The sequence below is a fragment of the Scyliorhinus canicula genome, chromosome 9 (genome assembly GCF_902713615.1).
Source record: "Scyliorhinus canicula chromosome 9, sScyCan1.1, whole genome shotgun sequence".
Lineage (NCBI taxonomy): Eukaryota > Metazoa > Chordata > Chondrichthyes > Carcharhiniformes > Scyliorhinidae > Scyliorhinus > Scyliorhinus canicula.
In genome coordinates this window covers 67,409,686-67,435,487 of record NC_052154.1, presented here as the reverse complement: position 1 = coordinate 67,435,487, position 25,802 = coordinate 67,409,686, and the positions used below count along the sequence as shown (strand labels likewise).

Below are 25,802 nucleotides of genomic sequence, written 5' to 3'. Positions count from 1 at the left end.
GAAGCTTCACGCCATCCAGGATAAAGCAGCCCGCCTGATTGCTCCCCCTTCCACAAACATTCAAACCCTTCACCACCGACGAACAGTGGCAGCCGTGTGTACCATCTACAGATGCACTGCCATAACTCACCAATGTTCCTTAGCACCTTCCAAACCCACAATCACTACCGTCTAGAAGGACAACAGCAGCCGATTCCTGGTAACCCCACCATCTGTAGGTTCCCCTCCAAATCACTTGCCACCCTGACTTGGAAATATATCACCATTCTTTCACTATCGCAAAATCCTGAAATTCCCTTCCGAACAGCACAGTGGGTGTACCTACACCTGAAGGACTGTAGCGGTTCAAGAGGCAACTCACCACCACTTTACGAAAGGCAACTGGGGATGAACAATAAATGCTGGCCTAACCAACGACACCCACATCCCATCAATGAATTTTAAAAAAGAGGTGATCCTGCCGGAGCATGATGAGGAAGAGAGCACTGAGGAGCCTGAGGATGGAGACCAGGCAGGGATGAGGATTCAGATGGGCAGGAGACGCCCTCATCGTTTCTTGCTTCATGGAGGCCACCAACTCACTGTCTGACCGCGTGCCCCACCCTTTACATGGAGCCATGACCCATCTGCGACCAAGTGAAAAAAGTGGCCAAGATATTGACTATCTGGGACTGGGGAGTTCTTGAGTGCTTGCTGCCCGGTCACTGAAGGAGGGTGATGATGACTCATAGTGAGGAACGGTCTCTGATGCATCTTAGATGCTGCTTATACCTGATCCCTGTCTGTCTACTGCCAGCATGCGACTCCCCCGCACATGTTTGAGTGAGGTTCTGTCCAACATTCCTTTGTCCTTTTGCCCTAGAGGGTTAATTAGGGCGAGGGTCTAGGGTTTACTGAATCATGCCTGAGTCATATCGCTGAAATTGAAACATTATATCTGAGAGAGCAAAACCATCTGGTGGGCATGGAGGTCTACTGGGAACTACTGCGTCCACTGGGGAGAAGCACCATGCCACTGGAAGGTGGCATTCTGAGGTGTTAAAAGTGGTGAGCAACAATAATATTTAATGTTGTGACATGTCATAATGGGACAAGTGGCAATGTCTCCCCCAACTGCTAGTTGCTAACTTCACCTGTCCCCACACTGTGCCCCTACAATTCCTAAGCTTTGCGAACCCTCCCACTATGGCTAGGTGTGTTCCCAGGATGCACATTTGACGTCTGATTTCTATGCCCTGTTGCCTGAGATGCTCTTGGCAGATGTCCTCTGGAGGGTCCTAGCCTACTTTCGGGTAGCGTTGGTGTTGTGGCATCACCCTGTTTTATCCGCTATGTGCTGGTCTCAGGAAGGGGAGGGATTCAGATTGGCTGGGCACTCCCTGGGTGGGCACTCCCCAGGCCTCCTGAATGGAAGGACCCGGCCTGTGTTCCAGGGGATCCCCTCCCCTCTGGGTGCCCGTGGGCCCTTGCATTACTCCGTGGGATGGAGGGGCAGCTGAAGTGAGCTCCAGAAGCCTTAGTGACATCTGATACTGCCAGTCCTGCAGGCCCACCATTGTATGAACCATGCGGTTGAAGCCCTCAGTCATTGACCTCAGAGACTGAACCATGCTCCGGAGCACTCCACCCTGAAGCTGACCTTGAGCCCCATGCTTTCCACTGTGGATAAACCCTTACAATGTTGGCCTGGGTGCCACACATTGCCGGAACCATCTCCTGTTACAGAGGCTTTGGAACTCCTCCTTTCAATGTTGAAGTCGCAGGAATGTTGCTGACACTCATTCCAGGTATTCCTGAATCTGCCGCTGCATCTGAAACAGCTGAGGGATGAACAAGAGCATGTCCAAAGGCATGGCACCCGGCCATGGCACAGCTGTGTTCTGGGATCCAGCAAACTTCAGACTATCCGATTCTTGGGCCGTTGCTGCCTCCACCTAATGTGCAACAAAAGCAGTGTGATGTTCACCAGGAAGTGACCCAGAAGCCTGTTTGCTGAGATTGCCCACCGAGATGTGCCTATCTCTGATGGTAGGTGGTGTGGGTGATAGCCGTGATGCCTCTTCTGGCATTTCCTCCGAGGTTGTGTCGAGGGTGGACATTGGGTCACAGCTGATGGTCATGCCAGGATGAAGGGGGATGTTTCTGCAAGGAAAGGAACAGGTACAACGGTCTGGGATGTTGTTGAGCAAGTACATAATACCCTACCAGTTATTTTATTCTATTTTTATTTTTTGTGTGCGTGTTCCCTTCTCTTCTATGTATATATGTATTATGTTCTGTGTATATAACGGTAAATATACTTTGTTCAAAAACCATTTATTACAAAAAGGATTGCTCACCTGAATGAATGTGCAGCGGCTGCTCACTTTTCTCTCGCAGGCCCACCTTGCTCTCAGCACACGCCTGCTCACCCTGCTAGCTCCAGGGCTCACTCCTCAAAATGAGTCAGGGTCTTCAGCTCAGGCATCCCACTGCCCGTCTTCTTTTGTTCGCAGAAGTTGTGGGCAAACTTAACCTGTTGGGATGCAAATGGAGATGCTGTAAACTGGCTGGCTGGGGGGTTAGATGTCGATGATAGCTGGCATGTGTGCGTGTAAATGGGGAGGGATTCTGAAGGGGAGTGCTGGGGTGTGAAGAAGCTTGTGGCAATTTGGGTGCTAGATCCCTGCTAGGTGGCAGCCTGTGGGGCCCAGGTGACATTCTGAGGGGTGACATCAAGGTAGAGTCAGAGAGGTGATAGGCAGCACTTAACCTGGCAGAACAGAGTTGTTCATTCATCGTCTTGTAGCATTGCTCCCTCATTCTCTTTTGTAGGCTGCTGGCATTGACCAGTGCTGTGACTGTCTCCCAGTCGGGGTTTGTTATCTTGCTGGAGGATCTCCTGTCACCCCGAGGATATATTGTTTTGTCTCCCTCCTCCACAGCATCCAGCATATGGCTGAGGGCTCCGTCTGTGAATCAAGGAGCAGGCTTCTTTACTACCGCCCTGACTTGAATGAAAGCAACTGGTATGGAGCCATTTGAATGCTGTCTCCCCCCCCCCCCCCCCCTCCTTGATTAAAGGCTCAGATGACCCCTGAGGCATGCTTCACGCCTCTGGTGCGATGTTGTTCATGTCGGGAATATTTTATTCACAAAGAGCCGAAGAAATGCAGTCTGGGTAGCTCTGATGGGGCCAGTGAGAATCGCACCGGTTTTCGGGCCAAGATTGACACTGTCAATTTGGGGAAGGGAATTTCACCCCACATGTTTGTATTGAAAGTACTCCCTCCACGCTATTTTTTCTTTACTTTTGCTGTTAGGTTTTTTAATTCAGTAGAACAATAACGGCCAATTAGAATTAATTTGACGTAATAAGCAACCAAAGTTCTATAATTTCCTAATTTTTAAATTTATCATTTAACTTAAATGGTTTCAACTTTAATTAGTTGATGGGTATACCAATAACACCATTGTTTAAATATCTACTTGACAATTTTGAAAAATTATTTTGAAATGAAATGAAAATCGCTTATTGTCACAAGTAGGTTTCAAATGAAGTTACTGTGAAAAGCCCCTAGTCACCACATTCTGGCGCCTGTTCGGGGAGGCTGGTACGGGAATTGAACCGTGCTGCTGGCCTGCTTGGTCTGCTTTGAAAGCCAGCGATTTAGCCCTGTGCTAAACCAACCCATAACTCCTAATTTTCACAGCTTTCTAACATAGCTTGGAATATAATTTTTGAATTGGATCTCCAAACAGTTGGACAGTCTTTAGGGAGACTATCTTTAGGGAGTGCCATAATAATCAATATATATTTTTCAAATGATACAATTTCTGAGAAATAATGTACCCTATGTTGAAAATCCTTAAAATCGTTAGTATTTTTTTCAAAATTAATGCATCATAGCTTATGGATTTAATTTTTTCCGACTACATTCTTCACCTGGCTACAGTGCCATTTTGCACAGAACTGCAATTGCTTTGCCAGGAAGTTATGGTTCAAATTTATAGTAAGTAAATCTTTCTCTCATCAATATTTTAACACTGAAATTTACCCAGAAAACTATTTAGCTGGTGAAAAATAAAATTGTGTAGTATGTTAACTGCAAGTTAAGATGAATAGAAATGACAGCGGCTCGGTAATTAAATAAGCTGCTTTACTTTTTCAAAGACGAGATTCATGGGCTGGTTTCTCCACCCCCGTTGTCAAAATCGTGTTCGCCGACGGGGCGGATAATCCGTTTTGGCGCACGAAATTGGGAGCCGGTTCTTCAATACTCCACCCCCCCCCAAAAATCGGTATACTCATGGGGTATGCCGTGCCGAGTATCCACCTGTGTGGCCCCATGGTCCAGGATCATCGCGAGGTGGCTGCGGACTCAGTCTGGGACCATCACATGCGTGTGTGGGGGGGGGGGGGTTGGGCTTCATTTGGGGCTGGGGGCACTGTGTGCAGGCAGTCCGGGGCTCGTGAGTGGCCGATGCAGGACACTATTTTGGCAGCCCAGGTCCGCGTGCTGAGTCCGCCATGGAGCACAGCGAGACCGCCAGCGTGCGCATGCGCGGCCTCTGACCCTGAAGTGTGGCGGGCCGTATCGGCAGCTATAGCTGCGGGCTCTACAAGGGCTGCCTGCTAGCCCCCAGCAAAATGGCGAATCTGTAGCATTTTGACGCCAGTTTTCCTGGCGTAAAGGACGACAATTTTCCTGGTGCCGTTGGGACTTGGTCCCAAAACCGGAGAATCCAGCCTCATGTCTCTCAAGAGCAATATTGCATTTTTTAATTACACAATTGTTCTTCACTTTTGATGAGGTATCCTCTTTCGTTGTAGGAGCACTGCAAGAAAGGCAGGGAGCTTTTGAAGAAACTGGAAAACTGGCGTGACTTCAAGTCACCTGCATTGCATGTGTTTGAACGAAAACTCCAGACATACAAAAAGCAGCTTGATGAATTTGTAAGGAACCTGGATGAATGCAGACTGAAGATTGACAAGACTTTACAGTTGTATGAATTCTTTGACCGGGTAAGTGAAAGGATACCAAACAGTTTATTTCTTTTAAAATCTTCACAGAGCGTGATAGGTTACGGCGCCGTTGATGTTGGGAATGTTTGAGAGCGCGATGAGTAGGGATGTCTTGCCGCAAACAATGGCAGGGTGCCTTCCAAAGGGGGGTCCAGACATCGAGTGAAGATAGTTGTCCTCGAATTTGAGGAGGTTGTTGAATGTGGTACTTACTCCAGCAAATGGGAGGGAGACGGAGGTGGTGGTGGCGGAGAAGGCGTTCGATCGGGTGGAGTGGAGATATTTGATGGCGGTATTGGAGAAATTTGCGATTGGAGCGAAGTTTGTGTAGTGGGTGCAGCTCTATACAAGGAGTTGATAGTGATACCCCTCACTATTGCATCCTCGAATATTCCCACCATTAACTGCGCACAAATAGTATGAACTTAGTATTTTGCATTGCACCAGGGTACGAGGCAGAGATGCCCCATGGTCCACCCTTCTGTTTGCGTTGGCTGTACGACCCTTGGCTATTGCACTCAGAAACTTGGAGTCGCGGCCTCCCAGATTTGATATATTATTATTGGGCGGCAAATGCAGAGAAGGTTCAGGTGAGGAAGGATGGAGGCAAAATCTTGCAAGGGGTCGGGGTTGCGGGCGCTGGTAACGGTGCCGCTCCCGATCCCCCAGGGAAGTATACGGTGAGTCTGGTGGCGGTGGCCACGTTCAAGACCTTGAGGATGTTTAGACAACATTTTAGGTTAGGAGCTGGGTCGGGAGGGATCGGGGAATAATGGGTTTGAGCCGCGGAGGATGGATGCAAGATTTTAGGGATGGGAAGAGAGGGGGAATTAAGGAAATTAATGATCTGTTTCTAGGAGGGCGATTTGCGAGTTTGAGGGAGTTGGGCAAGACATGTGGGCTGGTGTGGGGCGAAAGTGTCTGGTATATGAAGGTGCGGGACTTTGGAAGGAAGGTCTTTCCGACCTTCCCGATAGCACCTGCCTCCTCATTGCTGGAGGCGGTGCTGTCAGCGGAGGGTTTGGAGAGGGGTGTTGTCTCCGCGAGTTCCAAAAGGATCTTGGAGGAGGATGGGGTTTCCATGGAGGGGATCAAGATGAAGTGGAAGGAAGACTTGGGGGTGGTGCTGGAGGAGGGTCTGTGGTGCTGATGCGACCATCAATTCACACGAGACGGAGAGGTGAAGTGAACAGTGGCTCGAATCAGCTAGAACTGTGCCTGCCTGCGACTGCCCTGCACTAAGCCGCCTGCAGGGCAGCAGCTCTATATACCTGCCCAAAGGAGGTGGAGCCAGGGGCGGAGCCCACAAGGGCACCAACATGATACAATGCGGTGTAATACGATACAATGCGGTGTAATACAATACAATGGGCCATAGATGGAGCCCACAAGGGCAACAACATAGTACAATCCAATACAGTGGTGAATGGCTGCCATAATACATTCACCACAGGTGCGATGTGCTGCGGAGGTTTTTTCATGTATGGAACGATCCGTCAGGACTGTACACCGAACAATACTGTTCAAGGTACCTTAGTACACGTGACAAATCAAATCATCAAGCTCATCGAGTAATGATTGGAATAAGCAATGTTGCAAAGCTGTGGCACAAATTCAGTTGACGATCTTTACAAGAACCGTCATTGCATGAGAAAAGTCAATGACCTTATTCGCCAGCACTGGTGGATAACAGTAGCAATTGACAAGTTAAATTCAGGATCATTTCTGAAAAGAGAAACAAATCCTGCATTGACACCCAGCATTGACGGTGCACTGTTGTGATTGAAACCAGTTTCTTGCTCGGAATGTTTTTCTCAGTCGCACAATTTTTGAATTTGTTGTAGACATCCTCTCCTCTTTTCCTGTCTGAGTGGAAAAGGAGTGAGAAAGTCCTTCTTTGTTGTTGAGCCTTTAAATGCCATGCAAACTGAAATAATCAACTGGGCCACATCCGGCATATCTACTGATTCATCAAACTGCAGTAAGAAACATTCATAGCCTGAAAGGTCTTGGTGTATTTGCTGAGACATGTCTTCGGACAATTCCACCCTTTTGGCTACTGTTAAAGCACAACGTGGCATGCTCTTAATGGCTGTCATAATTTCATCTGTTTTTAAAGTCTTTGAATAAAGTTTAAGCATAGCCGTCTTGATAACTTCGCCATTGGTGAATGGTTTCTTATGTTTTGCCAGCAGATGGCTAATGTGAAAAGCGTCTCTTTGCTAGCCTTAAAAAAGAGTGACTGTTGAGCTTTCGAAATTCCCTTTAATTCCCCAGTTTTCTTCTTCTGAATCATTCTGATTTTTAAATTTTATTTTAAAAATAAACTTAAAGTACCCAATTCATTTTTTTCCAATTAAGGGGCAATTTAGTGTGGCCAATCCATCTTCCCTGCACATCTTTTTTGGATTGTGGGGGTGAGACCCACAGATACACGGGAAGAATGTGCAAACTCCACACTGACAGTGGCATGAGACTGGGATCGAACCCGGATCCTCGGCGCCATGAATCATGCTGTTTAAGGGGAAATTTTCATGAAATTTTGCCTTTCCAAATTACCTCTTATTCAAGGCTAATCTCTTTTGATGAATGAGGCAAATGATCTTGCCGTTGGCATTCGTAAAATGAAATTTGTTTTCCCATTCCTGATGGAAATGGTAGGTGTTTGCTATCATTTTACTACCTAGCTCCTCGCTGATCATTTTATCTTCAAACAGATTATTCCAAGTTTTGGCACCTGCGAGATCTCATTTCCTGAGTCGTCTTGATTTTTGGCATTGTTCGGCAGGCAATGAGCTGATTCACTCATCATTACGAGAATCCTGATTATCGTGCAATTTACTGCATTTTGGCAGGCAGTGAGTTGATTGCTCACCATTACGAGAATCCAGAGTCTTGTGCAATTTGCAATGGCTCGGCTGGCAGTGAGCTGATTGCTCACCATTATGAGAAATCCTGAGTCACGAGAAGTTTTGAGCTGATTTGTTTGTCATTATGAGAATCCTAAGTCTTGTGCTATTTGGCGCGGTTCAGTAGACAATGACAATTGGCTATTTGAGACCACAGGAGTAACCTGTCGAATGCGATAGACTGTTTGGAGACCATAGGCCTAGGGTGTGGTGTCTGATTAGTTTTCACCTTTTCCATGCTCACATTCCAAGAATGAATATATAAAAATATCTTGCTGCTGCTTATATTGCCATCTCCTTGGAGGAACCATAAACCAACAAAACCAAATTTACCGAATGATCATCAATATAGAAAATCCCAACAAGATTCCACATATTGTAACTTTTACTTTACACTGTGTCCTGCCAATACCAATCTGCGAATGTGCAGAAATCCAAAGACATCACTGTTTTGGAGCTTTCAGCCTGGAACTTGAGACAGAAGGGAAAGGGAAGGATTTGTAGACAGGAAACCAAAATATCATTGCCGGATATATTACTGCAATAATATTGGTGAATGTTTCTTAATGTCTCATTCTCCCAGTGGTTTGCAGGTTGCTGTACATTACCTGCTATAAATATGGTTGCCATTAACCCAGGCCTGTAATCAGCATGTAACTGCGTATGCACAACATTGGCAGCAGATGCAGCCTTCAACACAAATCGGAACTAACGCAAATTAAACATGAGTTAACGGACAAATTAAACTATATTGCTTCATCTGATACTCAGCAATCTATTGAAATAAGATCATTTTTTAAGTTGCAAAATGCAGTTTCTTAGTTTATCTTCATTTGTTTTCAGCGTTAAACTTGTGAACATTTTAGATAAAGACAATGTGTGTGATAGGTGCCTTGGCAGTTACAAACTCTGAAAATCCACGCTACTCATCATAATTTTACAGAAAGAATGACATAAAATGATTATTTTAAATCCTTCCTGAGGTAAATTAACTGATTACAGTCAGTTCCGTGTGTGATTTCCCATCATAAATGATTTCTACTGAATTTATTTCTTGTAGAGGTAACCCTTGTTAAAAGTATGAACTTAAAGTAGAAGTTTTCCCATCATTTGCATGCTATAAGAATACCACATAGTTTAGCAAACATCACCTTAGCAACTACCCCGATGCTGATAAGAATAGAATAATCATCCATATCATAACTGTCTGTATCATTGTAGCCTGAACATCTATACTAAATGATGGCTTTAATAGCATCACTACAATAATTATTGCAATAATACTGCATGCATGTAAAATCCACCTTCAGTTGCACTTTTCTGGCATTATTTCTGCCTTATAGAAATGAATCAAGTATTTAGATGATTTGTTATACAGTAGTTGAATTTGCCTTACTTCAGCCACACTGACTAATTCTATTCCGTGGATTCTTGGTGAATGTCTTTTGTTTTAATTATTTTATCATATATACTGTAAACCTCTATGAATCTAAATTCTCATAACAGGCAACAAAATTATACTTTATTACCATATAATTTTGCGAAGTAATGTTTTAGCTCATCAAAGTAGGTAGGAGAGACTATTCTACAATTTAAAAACGATTTAACATTAGAATTAAAGAAATACATTTTGAGTTGTAGTTAGTAATAGTAACTCAGTCTGTAGAGATCAAATAATGATCAACGGCTTGAAATTTAGCATTCTAACACGCTCGATAATTTATGTAACTTGAACACTGAAGTACTCAATTTAATTCAATACAACATTCTAAATTACTCTTTATATCTACGGTATAACGCTAGATTTTTTAAGAGGCATTACTTTTATTTTAAATGAGGCTTCTATCAAAATGCTAGGTTAACAGGATATTGTCAATAATAGATTTTGGAAAGCATCTCGAGTTGGAACAATAAAATGCAAGCAGTCCTGTTTTATTCCCACAAGGAGAGACGTTAAACAGAGCTTTGCTGTTTGTGTGGGTTGGTTGGTGGAGTATTTGGAACAAGGAGAAGTGGACAATAATTTATTGTAAACTAATTTTTTGCGGCCTAAATAGGAGCAGCTTCTTCTTGGTCAAATATTTTGAACATGTTTTGCAAAATTACGAGCCATTTTTCCGAATACATATTTCCGAAGGAATACTTTTTAATCTGTTATGATTGCAGTGCAGCTTAAACAAATGAATAACATTTGTCTATATTTGAGAACATAAAATTGCACCTAGGAAAATAAAAACCTGTTGCTAAATTTGCAGTAAGGTGCCGTGAGATAATTAAATTGAGCATGTGATCAGTTGCTAAGATCTCTTTTCAAAATTTGCCAAGGGACTTAATTGAATAACATAATGGTAAGTTATTTTTTTTTTCTTTACATAACTCAGTTCAGGGCATAAATGTGACCATCTCTTCTCAGTGGTCTAAAATTGAGTTGACTATATTTGTTAAATCATTGGCAAACTGAGTATTTTGACGCATTAGAAGTTGGTTCTTTTCCATAAGACTTGATATTGAATGCAGCTGAAGCATTAAGGGAAACAGTTCTTTGTTGGCTGTAACATTTCTATATAGAATGAATTTAGCCAGACTCGAACCAGTTGCCAGTTCATATGGACTGAAAATAAAACTATCCACATTTCAGCACTAAATTGCCAATGTTGTTCAGGGAGCTTACTCAGATGGCTGGAGTGAGCAATAGGAAAACTAGTGCTCTTGTGAGGATAGAATAAAGGCACACTGTTGGAGAGTAAAGTGAGGTTTGTTCTTCAAGTCGCTGTGCTAAAGCTGAGTTGGCAGACCAGATGCTTCTATCAAATGCTCAGAGTGGAAAATTGTATCAATTACTGCCAGTGCACCTCAATGAGGAGAGAACAATCCACTTTGCATTTAATGTAGTGCATCATTATGATCGCAGCATGTGCATAAACTTTAACCCAAAGGAATTACTTAGATCATAAATTATTTTTTTTTAACCCACTGCCCGTTGTTTTAACTATCCGTTCTAATACTCTGTTTGAGCTATAAACACATGGTCTGTGTTTTAGGTAGTCTCTCACCATTGACCTTTGGAAACTCTTGGACTATGATCCTGCTTCCTTCTCAAAAAGCTTCAGTTCAGAACTAGCATGGTGTATGCTTTCTTCGCATTAGTCCTGATCACATGTTGCATTTGTCTACATTAAAAAACAGATGTGGGTGCATTCCCTGATAACATTGGTGCAAATGTTACTTTGGTGCAAAGTAACATTTGCGTCTCACAGGTGCAGGCAATGATTTTTTTCCAGTAAGAGAATGTAACTACCTCCCCATGACATTTGATAACATGTGTTGAATCCCTCACCATCAAATCCTTGGGATTACCATTGACCAGAAACTTAACTTGGACCAGCTGAATAAATTCTGTGGCTACAAACGCAGGTCAGGCTGACATTCTGGGTGTGTGATTCACCCCTGACTCCCCAAAGTCCTTTGCACTATCTACAAAGCACAGGTCAGAAGTGAGATAGAATACTTTCCACTTGAACTCAGGGTATAGATAGAAACGTGGGACAGATATTATAGATATTACTGAAAAATGAGGGAGGGGCAGGACTGGCAGCTCAGTGTTCCAGATGCTATAGGAAAGATAGAACAGGAGGTAAGAGAGATGGGGAAGTTGTGCTTTTGATTAGGGACAACATCACGGCAGTACAGTGTGAGGATATATCCGAGGGTTCACCCACTGAGTCTATGTGAGTAGAACTGAAAAATAAGAAAGTTGACATCACTTTGATAGGATCGTACTACAGGCCCCCAAATAGTCAGCAGGAAATTGAGGAGTGAATATTAAAGGAGATTACAGATATCTGCAAGAAAAATAGGGCGGTAAACATTGATTGCGACAGCCATAGCATTAGGGGCTTAGGAAATTTGTTGAGTGTATTCAGGAGGAATTTCTCATTCAGTATGTGGATGGCCTGACTAGAGAGAGGGCAACACTTGACCTCCTTGGGAAATAAGGAAGGGTAGCTGATAGAAGTGTTAGTGAGGAATCACTTTGAGAGCAGTGACCATAATTCCATTAGTTTTAAGATAGCGATGGAGAATGATGGGTCTGGCCCAAAAATTAAAATTCTAAATTGAATCAAGGCCAATTTTGATGGTATTAGACAGGAACTTTCAAAAGTTGATTCGAGGAGTCTTGGCAGGCAAAGGGACGACTGGTAAGTGGGAGGCTTTCAAAAGTGTGTTAACCAGGGTTCAGGGTAAGCACATGCCTGTTAGAGTGAAGGCAAAGGCTGTTGAAGTAGGGAACCCGAGATGACTCGATATATTGAGGCCCTGGTCAAAAAGAAGGAGGCGGCATATGACATTCATTGGCAGTTAAGATCAAGTGGATCACTCGAAGAGTATAGAAGTTTTCGGAATAGAGTTAAGAGAGAAATCAGGTGGGCAAAAAGGGGACATGATTGCTTTGGCAGATAAGACAAAGGAGAATCCAAAGAGCTTCTACAAATACATAGAAGGCAAAAAGAGTAACTTGGGGGAGAGTCTTGAGGATCTACAAGGCCATCTATGTGCAGATCCACAAGAGATGGGTGGGATCCTAAATGAATATTTCTCCTCGCTATTTATTGTTGAGAAAGGCTTGGATATTAGGGAACTTGGGGAAATAAATAGTGATGTCTTGTGGAGTGTGCATATTACAGAGAAGGAGGTGCTGGAAGTCTTAAAGTGCATGAAGGTAGATAAATCCCCGGGACCTAATGAGATGTATCCCAGGATGTTGTGGGAGGTAAGGAAAGAAATTGCAGGACCCCGAACAGGCATGTGAATCGTCGACAACCACAGATGAGGTGCCTGAAGATTGGAGGGCAGCAAATGTTGTGCCTTTATTCAAGAAGGGCCGCAGGGAAAAGCCTGGGAACTACGGTTCGGTGAGCCTAACGTCTGGTGGGTAGGTTGTCAGAAGGTCTTCGGAGAGGCAAGGACTGTTTAGGGACAGTCAGCATGGCGTTGTGAGTGGAAAATCATGTTCATGAATTTGAGTTTTTGGATGGGGTAACCAAGCTGATTCCATGCTGTAAACATCTATGACTGTATTGCCTGGAAGGATGCAGTTTCAACAATACTCAAGAAGCCCAAAACCATCCAGGACAAAGCAACCTACTAGATTGGTTGCAAACCTGTGATTTCTACCACCTGAAAGGGATAATGGCGGCAGACACAAGGCAACACCATTTTTTGAAAGTCACACACCATCTTGCTTGCTCAGAAACGTAGAATTCTCTCAACAGCTTCTGCAGATGTGCCTACACTACATGAACTGCCGCAGTAGAAAGAGAACGTACACCCCACCTTCTTGAAGGCAGTTCGGGATTGGTTATAAATGCTGGTATTGCCAGCAGTGCTCACAAATGAATGATTTCTTTTAAGAAAGCGACTAAATGACTTTCTTTAACTTGATGATCTGAAATTTTGGGTTGTGTTTGCATTAGAAATACTAAAGTAATTTCACATTTGTAATGACCTCCAATTAGCATTATTGGTTGGCCAATTGCAGTATGAGCTCCCTCAATGATAGCTCATTGAGGGGGCCCATATAAGCACCTGTGTAGGCTTTGTGTTCAGTCTTAAGTTGACTGAAATGCTAGCAGCACTTTTTGGAGCTGCTCTTGTATCAAGTTATTGGCAATAAATAGTCGTGTGGTGACGGGACTCCTGCCTCCTGTGAATTATTACAGTGGCAACGAGGTAAACAAAGAACTTTGCGGAGACCAGCTGCCGCACTCGGAGGGTAAGCCTTGCTATTTCAAAAATCCCGTTTTTTGGGAGGTTAGATGCATTCGATCCGACTATTGAGGACTGGTCCTAGTATTTGGAGAGAATATGTTACTTCTTCCGGGCCATTGATATAATTACTGACGAAAGGAGACGGGTTATCCTGCTGTTGGCGTGCGGACCCTCAGCTTCCGCCATTATACGTAGTCTAACTTATCCCGATGCGCCGGACACGAATTCTTTCCAAAAATTAACGGAATTGGTGAAAGAGCACTACGCCCCAAAACCACCCCTCATTTTGCGTAGGTACAGATTCTACACAGCGAAGCTGGAAGACAGGGAGTCAGTCACATATTTTTTGACCCGCCTGAGAAGGCTGGCGGGAAAAATGTGAGTTCGGCCCGACGCAAAATGAAATGCTTCGGGACCGGTTAGTGTGTGGCATAAACTACCTCACAATACAGAAGCACCTGTTGGTGGAAACGCAGCTAGACTGCAGGCAGGCGTTACAGCTCGCACTGTCCCTAGAAAAGGCAGCAAGTGGGGCGCAGGAACTACAGGGCACGCCAATGGAGGTAGATACCTGTGAGAGGGACTACCACAACGGGTCCAGCTGCCAGATAGCTGCTCTCAGGAAAAGCCTGAGGAAAAAAGGGCCAAAGGAAAACCCCAGAACTGCCCCCAAGTCTGCTAGGACTAACTGGAGACAGAGGGAAGTACCAGCTGAGGCTCCCCCAACAGAGAAGGACCGTTTTTGGCACCGGACAGAGTGGGGGTAACAGCGACAGAAACCCTAGAAGGAGGTGGCAAAAGAGGAATAGCAGGTGGGGACGCAGGAAAGATACAACCTAGATGCCCCATCCTCCTCTGAAGGGGAACAATTATATAATATTGCGATGAAGAACGCTTTAGGATTACCCAATCTTATTCTTAATCTTAATCTTATTAAGATTACCCAACGGGTGAATGGTCGGCCGACAATAATGGAAATAGATACGGGGGCGGCCGTATCAGTAATGGGAGTGGCAGCATTTTTAAAAATCAAAGATGGACTCCAGCCACTAACCCTAACAAAAACATCGACGAAACTTAAAACCTACACGGGGCAACCAGTGGAAGTTCTAGGCACGACTCATGTACCCGTGGAATATGAGAAACAATTGCTCAGATTACCGTTGACGATAGCAGAGGGCTCCGGACCGAGCTTAATTGGACGGAACTGGCTGAAAGACCTAAAATTAGATTGGATGAAAATTTTCCAGAGTGGAAGCGAGCAGTTGAGTGGAGTACTCCAAAAATACCCAGAGGTCTTCCAAGAAGGTTTGGGGGAAATCGTAGGCGCCAAAGCAACTTTGCACGTGGACCCAGAAGCCCTTCCAAAATTTTGTAAGGCCAGGGCGGTACCTTTTGCATTAAGGAAGAAAGTAGAGGTCGAAATAGAAAGGTTACGGCGCAACGGCATTATCAGACCAGTACAGTTCTCGGAATGGGCAGCGCCGGTGGTACCAATTTTGAAGCCAGACGGCTCGATACGTCTCTGTGGAGATTTCAAACAGACAGTAAACAAATATGCACTGCTGGACAAATACCCGATCCTGAAAATAGACGACCTATATGCCAAATTGGCAGGTGGGATTTTGTTCACGATACTGGATATGAGCCATGCCTACCTGCAGTTAAAACTGGACAAGGACTCCCAGATGTCCGCTACGATCAACACCCTGAAGGGCCTTTTTCGTTATACTAGGCTACCTTTCGGAGTGTCATCAGCCTGCGCTATATTCCAGTGTACAATGGAAAATATTCTGCAGGGACTACCGCAGGTGGCGATTTATTTGGATGATGTCTTAATCACGGGTAGGACGAACAGGGAACACTTAAGGAACCTGGAGGAAGTGCTCAGGCGTTTCGCAAAGGCAGGCATACGGCTTAAAAGAGAGAAATGTGTTTTTCTGGCCGCACAAGTGACATACCAGGGATATAAAGTAGACGAGTCAGGCTTGCACCCATTGGAAGACAGAGGAAGGGCAATAAAAGAAGCCCCAGCTCCCACCATGGTCCAGGAGCTACGATCATTTCTAGGGTTGGTAACCTATTATGGCAAATTTATTGAAAATAGGGCGTCCATCCTAGAACCCCTCCACCAGCTACTAAAAAAGGGGCAAGAATTAGAATGGTCCGCCCGCCAAAACCGAGCATTTGGGGACATTAAGGAACAGCTGTCATCCGAAAATGTCCTAGAGCATTATGACCCAAGGAAGGAGTTGGTGATCACTTGTGACGCATCCCCTTACGAGGTAGGAGCCGTCTTAGCCCATAGAGGAAGGAATGGGGAAGAACGGCCAATAGCCTATGCTTCGAGGACCTTGGCGATGGCTGAGAGGAAGTACACCCAAATCGAGAAGTAAGGACTGGTGGTGATATTTGCAGTAAAAAAATTTCACCAGTATCTGTACGGGCGGAAATTCACCATAGTGACGGACCATAAGCCGTTACTAGGGTTATTAAAAGAAGACAAGTCAATACCCCCAATCGCATCAGCTAGAATCCACCGCTGGGCGTTGCTACTGGAGGCGTATAGATACGTTCTGGAGCACAGACCGGGAACGCGAGTAGCAAATGCAGATGCTTTGAGCAGACTTCCCCTCCCGGACACCCCGGCGCTAATACCGAAAGTAGAGGAGACAGTAATGACTCTTAATTTTTTGGACACCCTACCAGTGGACGCACAACATATTCGGTTGTGGACTCAAAAAGACCCAGTTTTAGCCAAGATGAAGCATTTACTGCTAACAGTGGAGCCCCAGATGCACCCATACTGGAGCAGAAGGGACCAAATAACTGTTGAAGACGGTATCCTATTATGGGGAGCCCGGGTAATAGTCCCAGCTCAGGGCCGTCAGACAATCTTAACCGAGTTACATCACGGACACCCAGGGGTGTCTAAAATGAAGATGCTAGCTCGAAGCTACGTTTGGTGGCCAGGATTGGACACAGACATAGCAGCCTTGGTACGTCGGTGCCAGGAGTGCCAACAGGGGCAAAGAGTACCACCAGCTGCGCCATTGCACCCGTGGGAATGGCCAGGCAAGCCGTGGACCTGCCTGCATATTGACCACGCTGGCCCTTTCGTGGGCTCAATATTTTTGGTGATAGTGGACGCCCACTCCAAATGGTTGGACGTCCACCGGGTAAACACGGCAAGCACATTGGAAAATTCCTAAAAGAAAACAGAGTCCGCCACATCTAGACGGCCCCTTACCATCCAGCGTCCAACTGCCTGGCAGAGAGAGCAGTCCAGACACTAAACGTGGGACTCAAGAAGCAGCCGGCAACGTCAATGGACACACAGCTCTCCCGCTGGCTGTTTGATTACAGGACCACACCGCATTCCACAACGGGCATACCGCCAGCTGAACTCTTAATGGGAAGGCGGCTGCGAACGAGGCTGAGTCTCCTTTTTCCAAATTTAACGGGGAAAGTGGAGAAACAACAGGACGCCCAATGCAGGGGGCATGATAATAGTTGGCAGCAGAGACATTTCCAGGTGGGGGCACCAGTTTGGGTCAAGAATTATGGGAATGGACGAACGTGGGTCAAAGGCACGGTAGAGTCCCAAACAGGGCCCATATCCTATGAAGTTTCGGTAGGAGGTAAGGTGCTGAAGAAACACCTAGACCAAATAAGGGCAACTGAACCCCACCTGGAGACAGGCGAAGCAGGACCGCCTCAAGCTGGGATAGCCCAGACGGAAAAGATACCCACACCCCAGCCCCGAACAATTTCTCCAGACCCCGTCATCCAGTCGTCAGAGTCGGAGATGGACACGTTTGACAAGGCCGCCGCGACACCTCTCCCCAAGGAGGAGGAAGAACAACTGCCAAGGAGATCGTCAAGAAAAAGACGGGCACCTATGAGGTACACCCCGCCCACGTCGGAGAACGACCCGGCGGACGACACAGAGGTGATAGACCCGGACATGAGGAGCAGGAAGAAGCTCAGAGGAATGCCAGCTGGCAGGAATTCCTCGGACCTTGGGGGGGGGGGGGGGTGTAATGACCTCCAATTAGCATTATTGGTTGGCCAATTGGAGTATGAGCTCCCTCAATGATAGCTCATTGAGGGGGCCCATATAAGCACCTGTGTAGGCTGTGTGTTCAGTCTTAAGTTGACTGAAATGCTAGCAGCACTTTTTGGAGCTGCTCTTGTATCTAGTTATTGGCAATAAATATTTGTGTGGTGACGGGACTCCTGCGAATCATTACAACACTCGAGCTCACTCGTGCTGGGAAGGTAAATGTTTTGGAATCTCCTGAAAATCTTGGATTTCCATATTTGACAAAATTTCCGGTCTTACTCAAAATACGCTCAGAAAAAAGGGTGCAGTGCAGAGGACAATAGGTCACTAAGCCTTGGTGAACTTTAATTGTGGCTTTCTGCAGTTTATTATTGTATTTGGTGCAATAGTGTATATTGTATACGATTGAATGGCAAAGGCTTTTCATCCAGATTTTCTCTCAGAATGAGATGTGCAGATGAAGAGAAAACTATGCACATTTAGACCTGACACTGTTGATTCCTGAGCCACATAACATATGGACTAATTATTGGTACTGTTAGGTTACAGTTGGCTGGCCATATAGTGTGCTGGCTGCTGCGTCGTCCACTTTGAGGGTTTGGTCTCAATAACAGGGTTGACAGATTACCGGGGGAAAATGAACACTCCTAAGCAAATTGTCAACTGGACTGGGCTGCTGCAACAATCCGCAGCCTCTTTTGACGCAGGGCAAAGGTAGGTCAGTTTGGAGACTATCTTAACAGCAGGACTGGTTGCTTTGTATTTCTGCTCTTTCTGACTCCTCTCAGCATGCTTCACCCGGTTGAATCCTATGTACTTTATAGGACACAGTTTATTAAAAAAAGCTTTCATTTATATTGCACCTTCCATAAGCACAAGACGTTTCAAAGTGCATTAAAGCTACTATTGTACTTCTCAGTGTAGGCGCTCTTGTAATATAGGAACTGCAGCAGCCGGTATGCACACAGCAAACTACCTAGCAAACAGCAAAGTGATGACCAGATAATCAGCTTTTGTGAAGTTGATGAATGGGTAAATGTTGACCAGGACACGAGGGATAACTCCCCTGCTTATCTTTGAAATAGAACCATGGGATCTACCTGAGCAAGTAGATCAAGCTTCGGTTTAGCATCTCAGCTGAAAGATAGCACCTTTTACAGTGCAGCACTCCCTCACTACAGCACTGAAGTGTCAATGTCGATTTTTGTGCTCAAACCTTGGAACGGGACTTGAACCTGGAATCTTGTAACCAGCTGACACTCAACCATCTGACTGAAGGGTTAACTCTTCCTCCTCATGTGCACGGCTTGGCCTCATCCAATTCAAGGTGCTGCACCGGGCCCACATGTCCGGGTCTAGGATGAGTAAGTTCTTTGGGGGCGAAGACAGGTGTGTCAGGTGTTCGGGGAGTCCAGCGAACCATGCCCATATGTTCTGGTCATGCCCGGCACTGGAGGAGTTCTGGAAGGGGGTGGCGGGGACGGTGTCGAGGGTGGTAGGATCCAGGGTCAAGCCAGGCTGGGGACTCGCGATTTTTGGGGTTGGGGTGGAGCCGGGAGTGCAGGAGACGAAAGAGGCCGGTGTGCTGGCCTTTGCGTCCCTAGTAGCCCGGCGGAGGATCTTGCTACAGTGGAAGGATGCGAGACCCCCAAGCGTGGAGACCTGGATCAATGACATGGCGGGTTTTATTAAGCTAGAGAAGGTCAAATTCGCCCTGAGAGGATCGGTACAAGGGTTCTTTAGGCGGTGGCAACCTTTCCTCGACTTTCTGGCTCAACGATAGGGTACTGGGTCAGCAGCAGCAACCCGTTTGCTTATTTAATTTTAATTTATTTTTAAGTTCTCTTGTTGTTTACTGGGTTTGGGGGGGGGGGGGGGTGATACATACGTTGATACGGTCTTGGGGGTGTTACAGTTATTATGGTGTTTTATTGTTGCTTTTCATTGTTATATTTTCTGTAAAAAAAAATTCCAATAAAAATTATTTTTTTAAAAAACCATCTAACTGAAGCAGGTACAACGGCTATATTGTCTGGGGAGGTCTTTGTTTTTATTGTCTTAAATACAAATATATTTTCTGCATCATCATTCAATAAAGAATTAAGTTATTTCATTAAACTTTCTAACAGAAAATGTGTTAAGTACTGTTCCAGCTTACCTTCTTGCCATATGGTTTATTTTATAAACCAACAAGGAAGTAAGCACAAGTGTTCATGATAGCCATTCATTGAAGAAACTCATCTGATCCTCCCCTAAATTACTAATTGTTTCTCTCACCCATCTGTACAAGTACTCCATGAAAACTTTATTTCTCTTCTCACACCATTATTCTTCAATATGTTCTCTTTTCCATACATATCATGGTCTTGCCCTCTTCAGGTTAGATATAGACATAGAACTTACAGTGCAGAAGGAGGCCATTCGGCCCATCGAGTCTGCACCAATCTATTTAAGCCCTCCCATCCGCCCTATCCCCCTAACCCCAATAACTCTTTCTAACCTTTTTGGACACTAAGGGCAATTTAGTGTGGCCAATCCACCTAACCTGCACGTCTATGGACTGTGGGAGGAAACCGGAGCTCCCGGAGGAAACCCACACAGACATGGGGAGAACGTGCAAACTCCGCACAGACAGTGACCCAGCGGGGAATCGAACCCGAGACCCTAGCGTTGTGAAGCCACGCTAACCACTATGTTACCGTGCTGCCCCTGATTGCAATTATGCCAAGAATCCTGCTTAAGCTGCTGCTGCCATCCCAGCCATGCCATTGAGAGCACACATTCAAATTGCAGAACGTGGACCACAGAAATGCAAATTGAAGCTTACAACTGACTCAAATAGATTTCATGACTCCAAAATTCATCTGTAACTGACTTAAAATGCATTGTTCCACACACCCATACACCCACAGAAAAAGAAATTCAGCTCTTTTTCTGTTGCATTAGACAAAACTGCAATGTCTAATATTGGTCAGGAAGCACTGCCAACAGTAGAAAATTAGCCTGAACCAAGAAAAGTTTGAAAAAGGAAACATGGAGTATAATTTAATATCACACCTTGATCAGTCCATGGCTTGAAATGGCAGTAAGGTGCCCAGAATACCTATGATTCTTTTCTTCCAAGTGTTGGCAGTAGTGTGCTAAATGTTCTCTATTTTCACAAGGTCCAACAGAAAGTTCTGGCATTGAGATTGCTCATTTGCTGCTCTCACATTGTCCCAGTGTAGCACCAGGGGAGAAAGGGCAGCCCTACTTAATTATGTATGTTATCTAAGAATGTATGCATCAAGGCTTTGTATTTGCCGTCTAGGCCAAGGGTCGTGCTATCTCTACATGCCTCTGTTAAATTTGTGTCACCCTGAACAAGTAACTGACAAGTAAGCTGAGCCTTTGACTATTGATTAACTAATCAATACAGCTACAGTTCCATGAATGCAAAAGCCGGGTTAGCAGGTGGCACTCAGTGATTGAAATGCATGGATCAATGACATCTTTGGATGGTGTTCTTCTAAATCTGTTTCTTTTTATATATCCATATTCAGCACACACCGTGATAAGTGATGGGCTCAGGTTATACTTAACAAAGGTATTCATCTTAAATTGTGTGTTTTTAATATCCTAGCATACGTTTTAGTATTTAAGGACGAGTTTGGAGAAGGGTTTCGACAAAAATGTATGCTGGGATATTAAAAACATACAAGAAATGTTCTAACAGTAATGGGGCTCTCTGCACATTTTATACTGCAACTTTGTAAAGTAGCAACAAAGCTCTAAATGAACTATTATGATCACTGCTTGCTACTCAAATCTTAGCCAACCAACCAGATAATGACCAAAATCTTATAATGATTAAGAATTGTATGTTGATTTTTCAGACTTTTCACTTTTGTTCTTTTCTAAATGAGTTATGCGCAGAAACTGACTGCACTGAGCTTCACCCAATTGAAATTCCAGTGCCGTGTTTATATTTCATGCTACACAGTTCACTAATTTTGTAATGTGGGGATCGAAAGCGCTTCCTCCCCCTCCTCAATCCTTTTTCATCCAGTTACTGAGGAAGCCCATCTGGTATTTAGCCTAGCATTTGCCTGTGAATACTCCAGCATTCAAAGGGATTTAAGCTAGCACATTTGCAGGGCGCCACTGGCTCAGTGTCTCTGAGTTCAAGATGATAGCACACAACACAGCAGAAGCAGTCTCACAGAAATTAGATCTACAACCAGTTTGTAGACCTGTGCAGGTAGGAGCGCATTTGTATTTTCCTGAAATCTTTTGCAACAGATGCATGTTGGTATAGATAATTATTGATATTAGATTATGTTGTCAAGAAACCGAGTGTTTTTTTAATGGAAATGTAATTGTGAAATTTAGAAGATTACTTTTATGCTTACTCTCGGTATTCTTCAAAGCCCTTGATCACCGTTGCACAATGCATATGCCACAGTGGTCGTTTGACTGCAGATAATTCACTTTGTACGCAGTTCTTTTTAAAAAAAGCTGACCACTTTTTAATATTTTGTAAGTGGCCGATGAGTGAAGTACCAGTGCTAGATTAGTAATAGGCATAGTCATTATATTTCAAATATGCATTTACGGTGTGTTTTTTAAGTAAGGGGACTTTGTAGCGCGACTTTTAAGTTTAAAGATGCAACATAAAACTCTGATTTCTTTACAAATTACATTTGACAACGAATGGGAAGTTTTCTCCTGACAAATTGTAGCATTGATGAGAATAGGCAGGAGATATTGTGTTTGCTGCTTCTGAGAGTTGCAAAACTCAAACATACTTCAAATTCAGACTGTGGTGTATTGTCCTGTGGATGAATGCTCGTCTTTGGGGGCCCCTACTTAGTTGAGCATCTCAGCAGTAGGTCATTTGAAAAATGAAAGAGACCCAGAATTAAAAACTAATTTAGGAGAAGTGTGGAATACTAAAAAAATTACAATAGTATTATGAATAACTTAGCTTGATGTATTATTAGGCTTCCAAATTCAAAATGCTTTACACTCGTAGCTTAGGTTTTGTGTTTTATGTGTGCATATTCTCAATTCTGATCATTGTATTTTGCATGATGTTATATGCCTCACTTTTCATGATCTCCAAATGCTAACTGTTATTCTTGACATAAGGAGATATTTTGAATGAGTTTATTATTATCTTAAGAATTAATCTATAGAAAACTTCATTTGATATTATTATCTTGATACAGAAAGACAAAAGTTACATTTTCACTAAAACATCTGTACTCAGCTTGTTTAATGTAAATATAACCAATAAGATTTTACCATCAAGAGTTAGGTATTAAGCATCTAAATTTCCTATAGACGTGGCATTATTTCAGTTTAAGGCTGTGAAAGTTTAGTATGCTACATATGTTGGTAGCCTGGAAGCTGGGATCTTTGTTCCAGAAGAATTTGATGATGTCAGAGACCCATTTTATTATGGTAAGTGTGACGAGGGCTAAAATGGAATTAGGGAAGGGGAGAAAAGTCATCCTTTATTTCCTTTGTCATGGCCCATTCCTTTCTAAGAATTAAAATGTCACTAATCATGCTGTCTGGCTAAACCATGAGTCCAGAGCACTGCTGGGTCACCAGTCTTTTAAAGCCATTCACTGCAGGTCTTTCTCCATCTGTCATTTCAATCTTTCGTGTAGACAAATTCAACTTTATTCTGAATACTTGAATGCACTAGAAATCATCTTCATAATAAATATATTTGTAGACAAATCCGCTGTATTTTTTGTTTATACATGCCATCTCTTTTCTTTAATTGCTTATGAGCACTCCTGGAGTGCTGATCAAAAATTAAAAGGCTCAGTGATTCATGGACTAAAAGTTTTGGAGACTTTTGCCGTTAGTTTTTTTCCCAGTAATTTTCTCCCACTTGTTAAGCTCCCTCCCCCCTCCTGGACCATCTGCCAAGCAAAGCATCCAACACTTTGCAGATCTGCTTATGTTTCTATTTTAAAAAGTGATGGGGGAGGGGTTGGCCTTATCTACATTTCCTACTTCGTCCAGATGAATAAGTAAGCTTCTGAAACTCATCTGAAAATTTCATGGAAAAACCTGTGATGTGCTGCAATGCCAGCTGCCTTTCGTTTGCATATTGCAGCAATTTATTCTGTTTCAGGATTGATTTAATTTCCAAGAACGGAAACTCAAGTGCATCCTTTAATTAGCACTTATTTTAAAGTATCACCATTTTGCACCTGGTTTCCTGTGATTACATTTACCACATTTGAATTACTGTTTGTTAGCTATTACTTCACATCGTACTCATTAACTTTGATTTATGTCCAACTAAATTAATAATTAAATGTTTTATTATTTTAAAAACTTATACTTTGTCCTTGTGCAGGGTTTTTTAATAAACCCTGCTTAGAGAGATCTTACACAAAATGAAAAATAAATTGTACGTCAAAGTGAATTGTACAATAATATTTTAAACAATTACAAATTTAATTTGAAATAATTAAAATATTTCAAAAATATTGTATTGATAGATTCTAAGTTTGACCACTAGATCACTGTATGTCAAAATCCAATAATAATTTGGAGTGTAATAAAACAGGAGCAGTATTAAACCTTTAAAATAAAAAATACAAATATACTTGTATTTATATGGCACCTTTCACTTTTTTATGATGTCTTAGAACTCTTCTCAGCCAATAGGTTGCCTTAGAACCACAGTCACTGTCTTTGTGGAGGGAAATATGACCGCCAATTTACATAGACGATGGCCCCACAAATAGCAGAATGATAAATAGTTGAGCTTTTTGGTAGTTTTTGTTGCGAGATAAATGTTGACCTATACATGGGATAGAAAATTCCCTGCTCTTCTAATACTGTTAATTCTTTTACCACTACCTGAACAGGCAGATGGAGTCTCAATTTAATGTCTCATCTGAAGGGTGGCACCTCTGGCAATGCAACACTCCCTCAACCAGCAAGACAGTCTCAGTCTAAATGATGCGTTCAAGGCTCAGATTGAGGCTTGAACCCATGACCTTCTGAATGGGAAGTGTACTAAGCTTTGTGCCAAGCTACCAGTTTCAAAATGTATAAGTTCATGCAGTTTATTAAAATAATTTTTAATACAGCAAATGCCATTTTGTGAAGTCATTAAATGATAAAGCATTAGCAAACTGCAAATGGTAGGTTATTGGCAATATAGAATACTCACTGAATCACTACTTTTGGTGGAACAGTTGGTTAACATAGGCAAGGTTTGGAGGATAAATTTGAATCATCCTTCCATCTTTCTACAGGTTGAAGAGGGGCACGTCTCTTGAGAGAATAATCCATCAATACTAATTTTGCTATGTTTATCTTCACATTGTTCATCTTTTAAAAACTCAGCATTTCTCAATTTGGACTACCTAGACAGCCTCAGGTAAATTAGAAGGAAAGGAAAAGGATCCAAAACGATAGGTGGCATGATAGCACAGTGGTTAGCACTGTTGCATCACTGCTCCAGGGTCCCAAGTTCGATTCCCAAATTGGGTCACTGTCTGTGTGCAGTCTACACGTTCTCCCCATGTCTGCGTAGGTTTCCTCCGGGTGCTCTGGTTTCCTCCCACAGTCCAAAGATGTGCGGGTTAGGTGAATTGGCCATGCTAAATTGCCCTTAGTGTCCAAAAAAAGGTTAGTTTGGGTTACGGGAATAGGGTGAATGTGTGGGCTTAAGTAAAGTGGTCTTTTCAAGGGCCGGTGCAGACTCGATGGGCTGAATGGCCTCCTGCACTGGAAATTCTATGTACCATCTCCTATGACTATAAGATCTGGATGACACTCTTGGCACTTCAGTTTTGCTTGCAGTTATCATCATGCAAAAACTCATGATGTGGAGATGTCGGTGTTGGACTGGGGTGAGCACAGTAAGAAGTCTTACAACACCAGGTTAAAGTCCAACAGGTTTGTTTTAAACACTAGCTTTCGGAGCACTGCTCCTTCCTCAGGTGAATGGAGAGGTATGTTCCAGAATCATATATATAGACAAATTCAATGATGCAAGACAATGCTTAGAATGCGAGCATTTGCAGGTAATTAA

General features: G+C 43.6%; 1 protein-coding gene across 1 annotated transcript in view; it reads left to right on the top strand.

Moving 5' to 3' along the window:
* Positions 1-25,802, top strand: part of LOC119970889 — a gene marked incomplete at its 5' end in the record, with an annotated part of 434,610 nt that overhangs the window by 344,336 nt on the left and 64,472 nt on the right. The window contains 1 exon segment of the mRNA XM_038805997.1: positions 4,814-5,005. Coding sequence (XP_038661925.1) covers positions 4,814-5,005 — 192 coding nt within the window.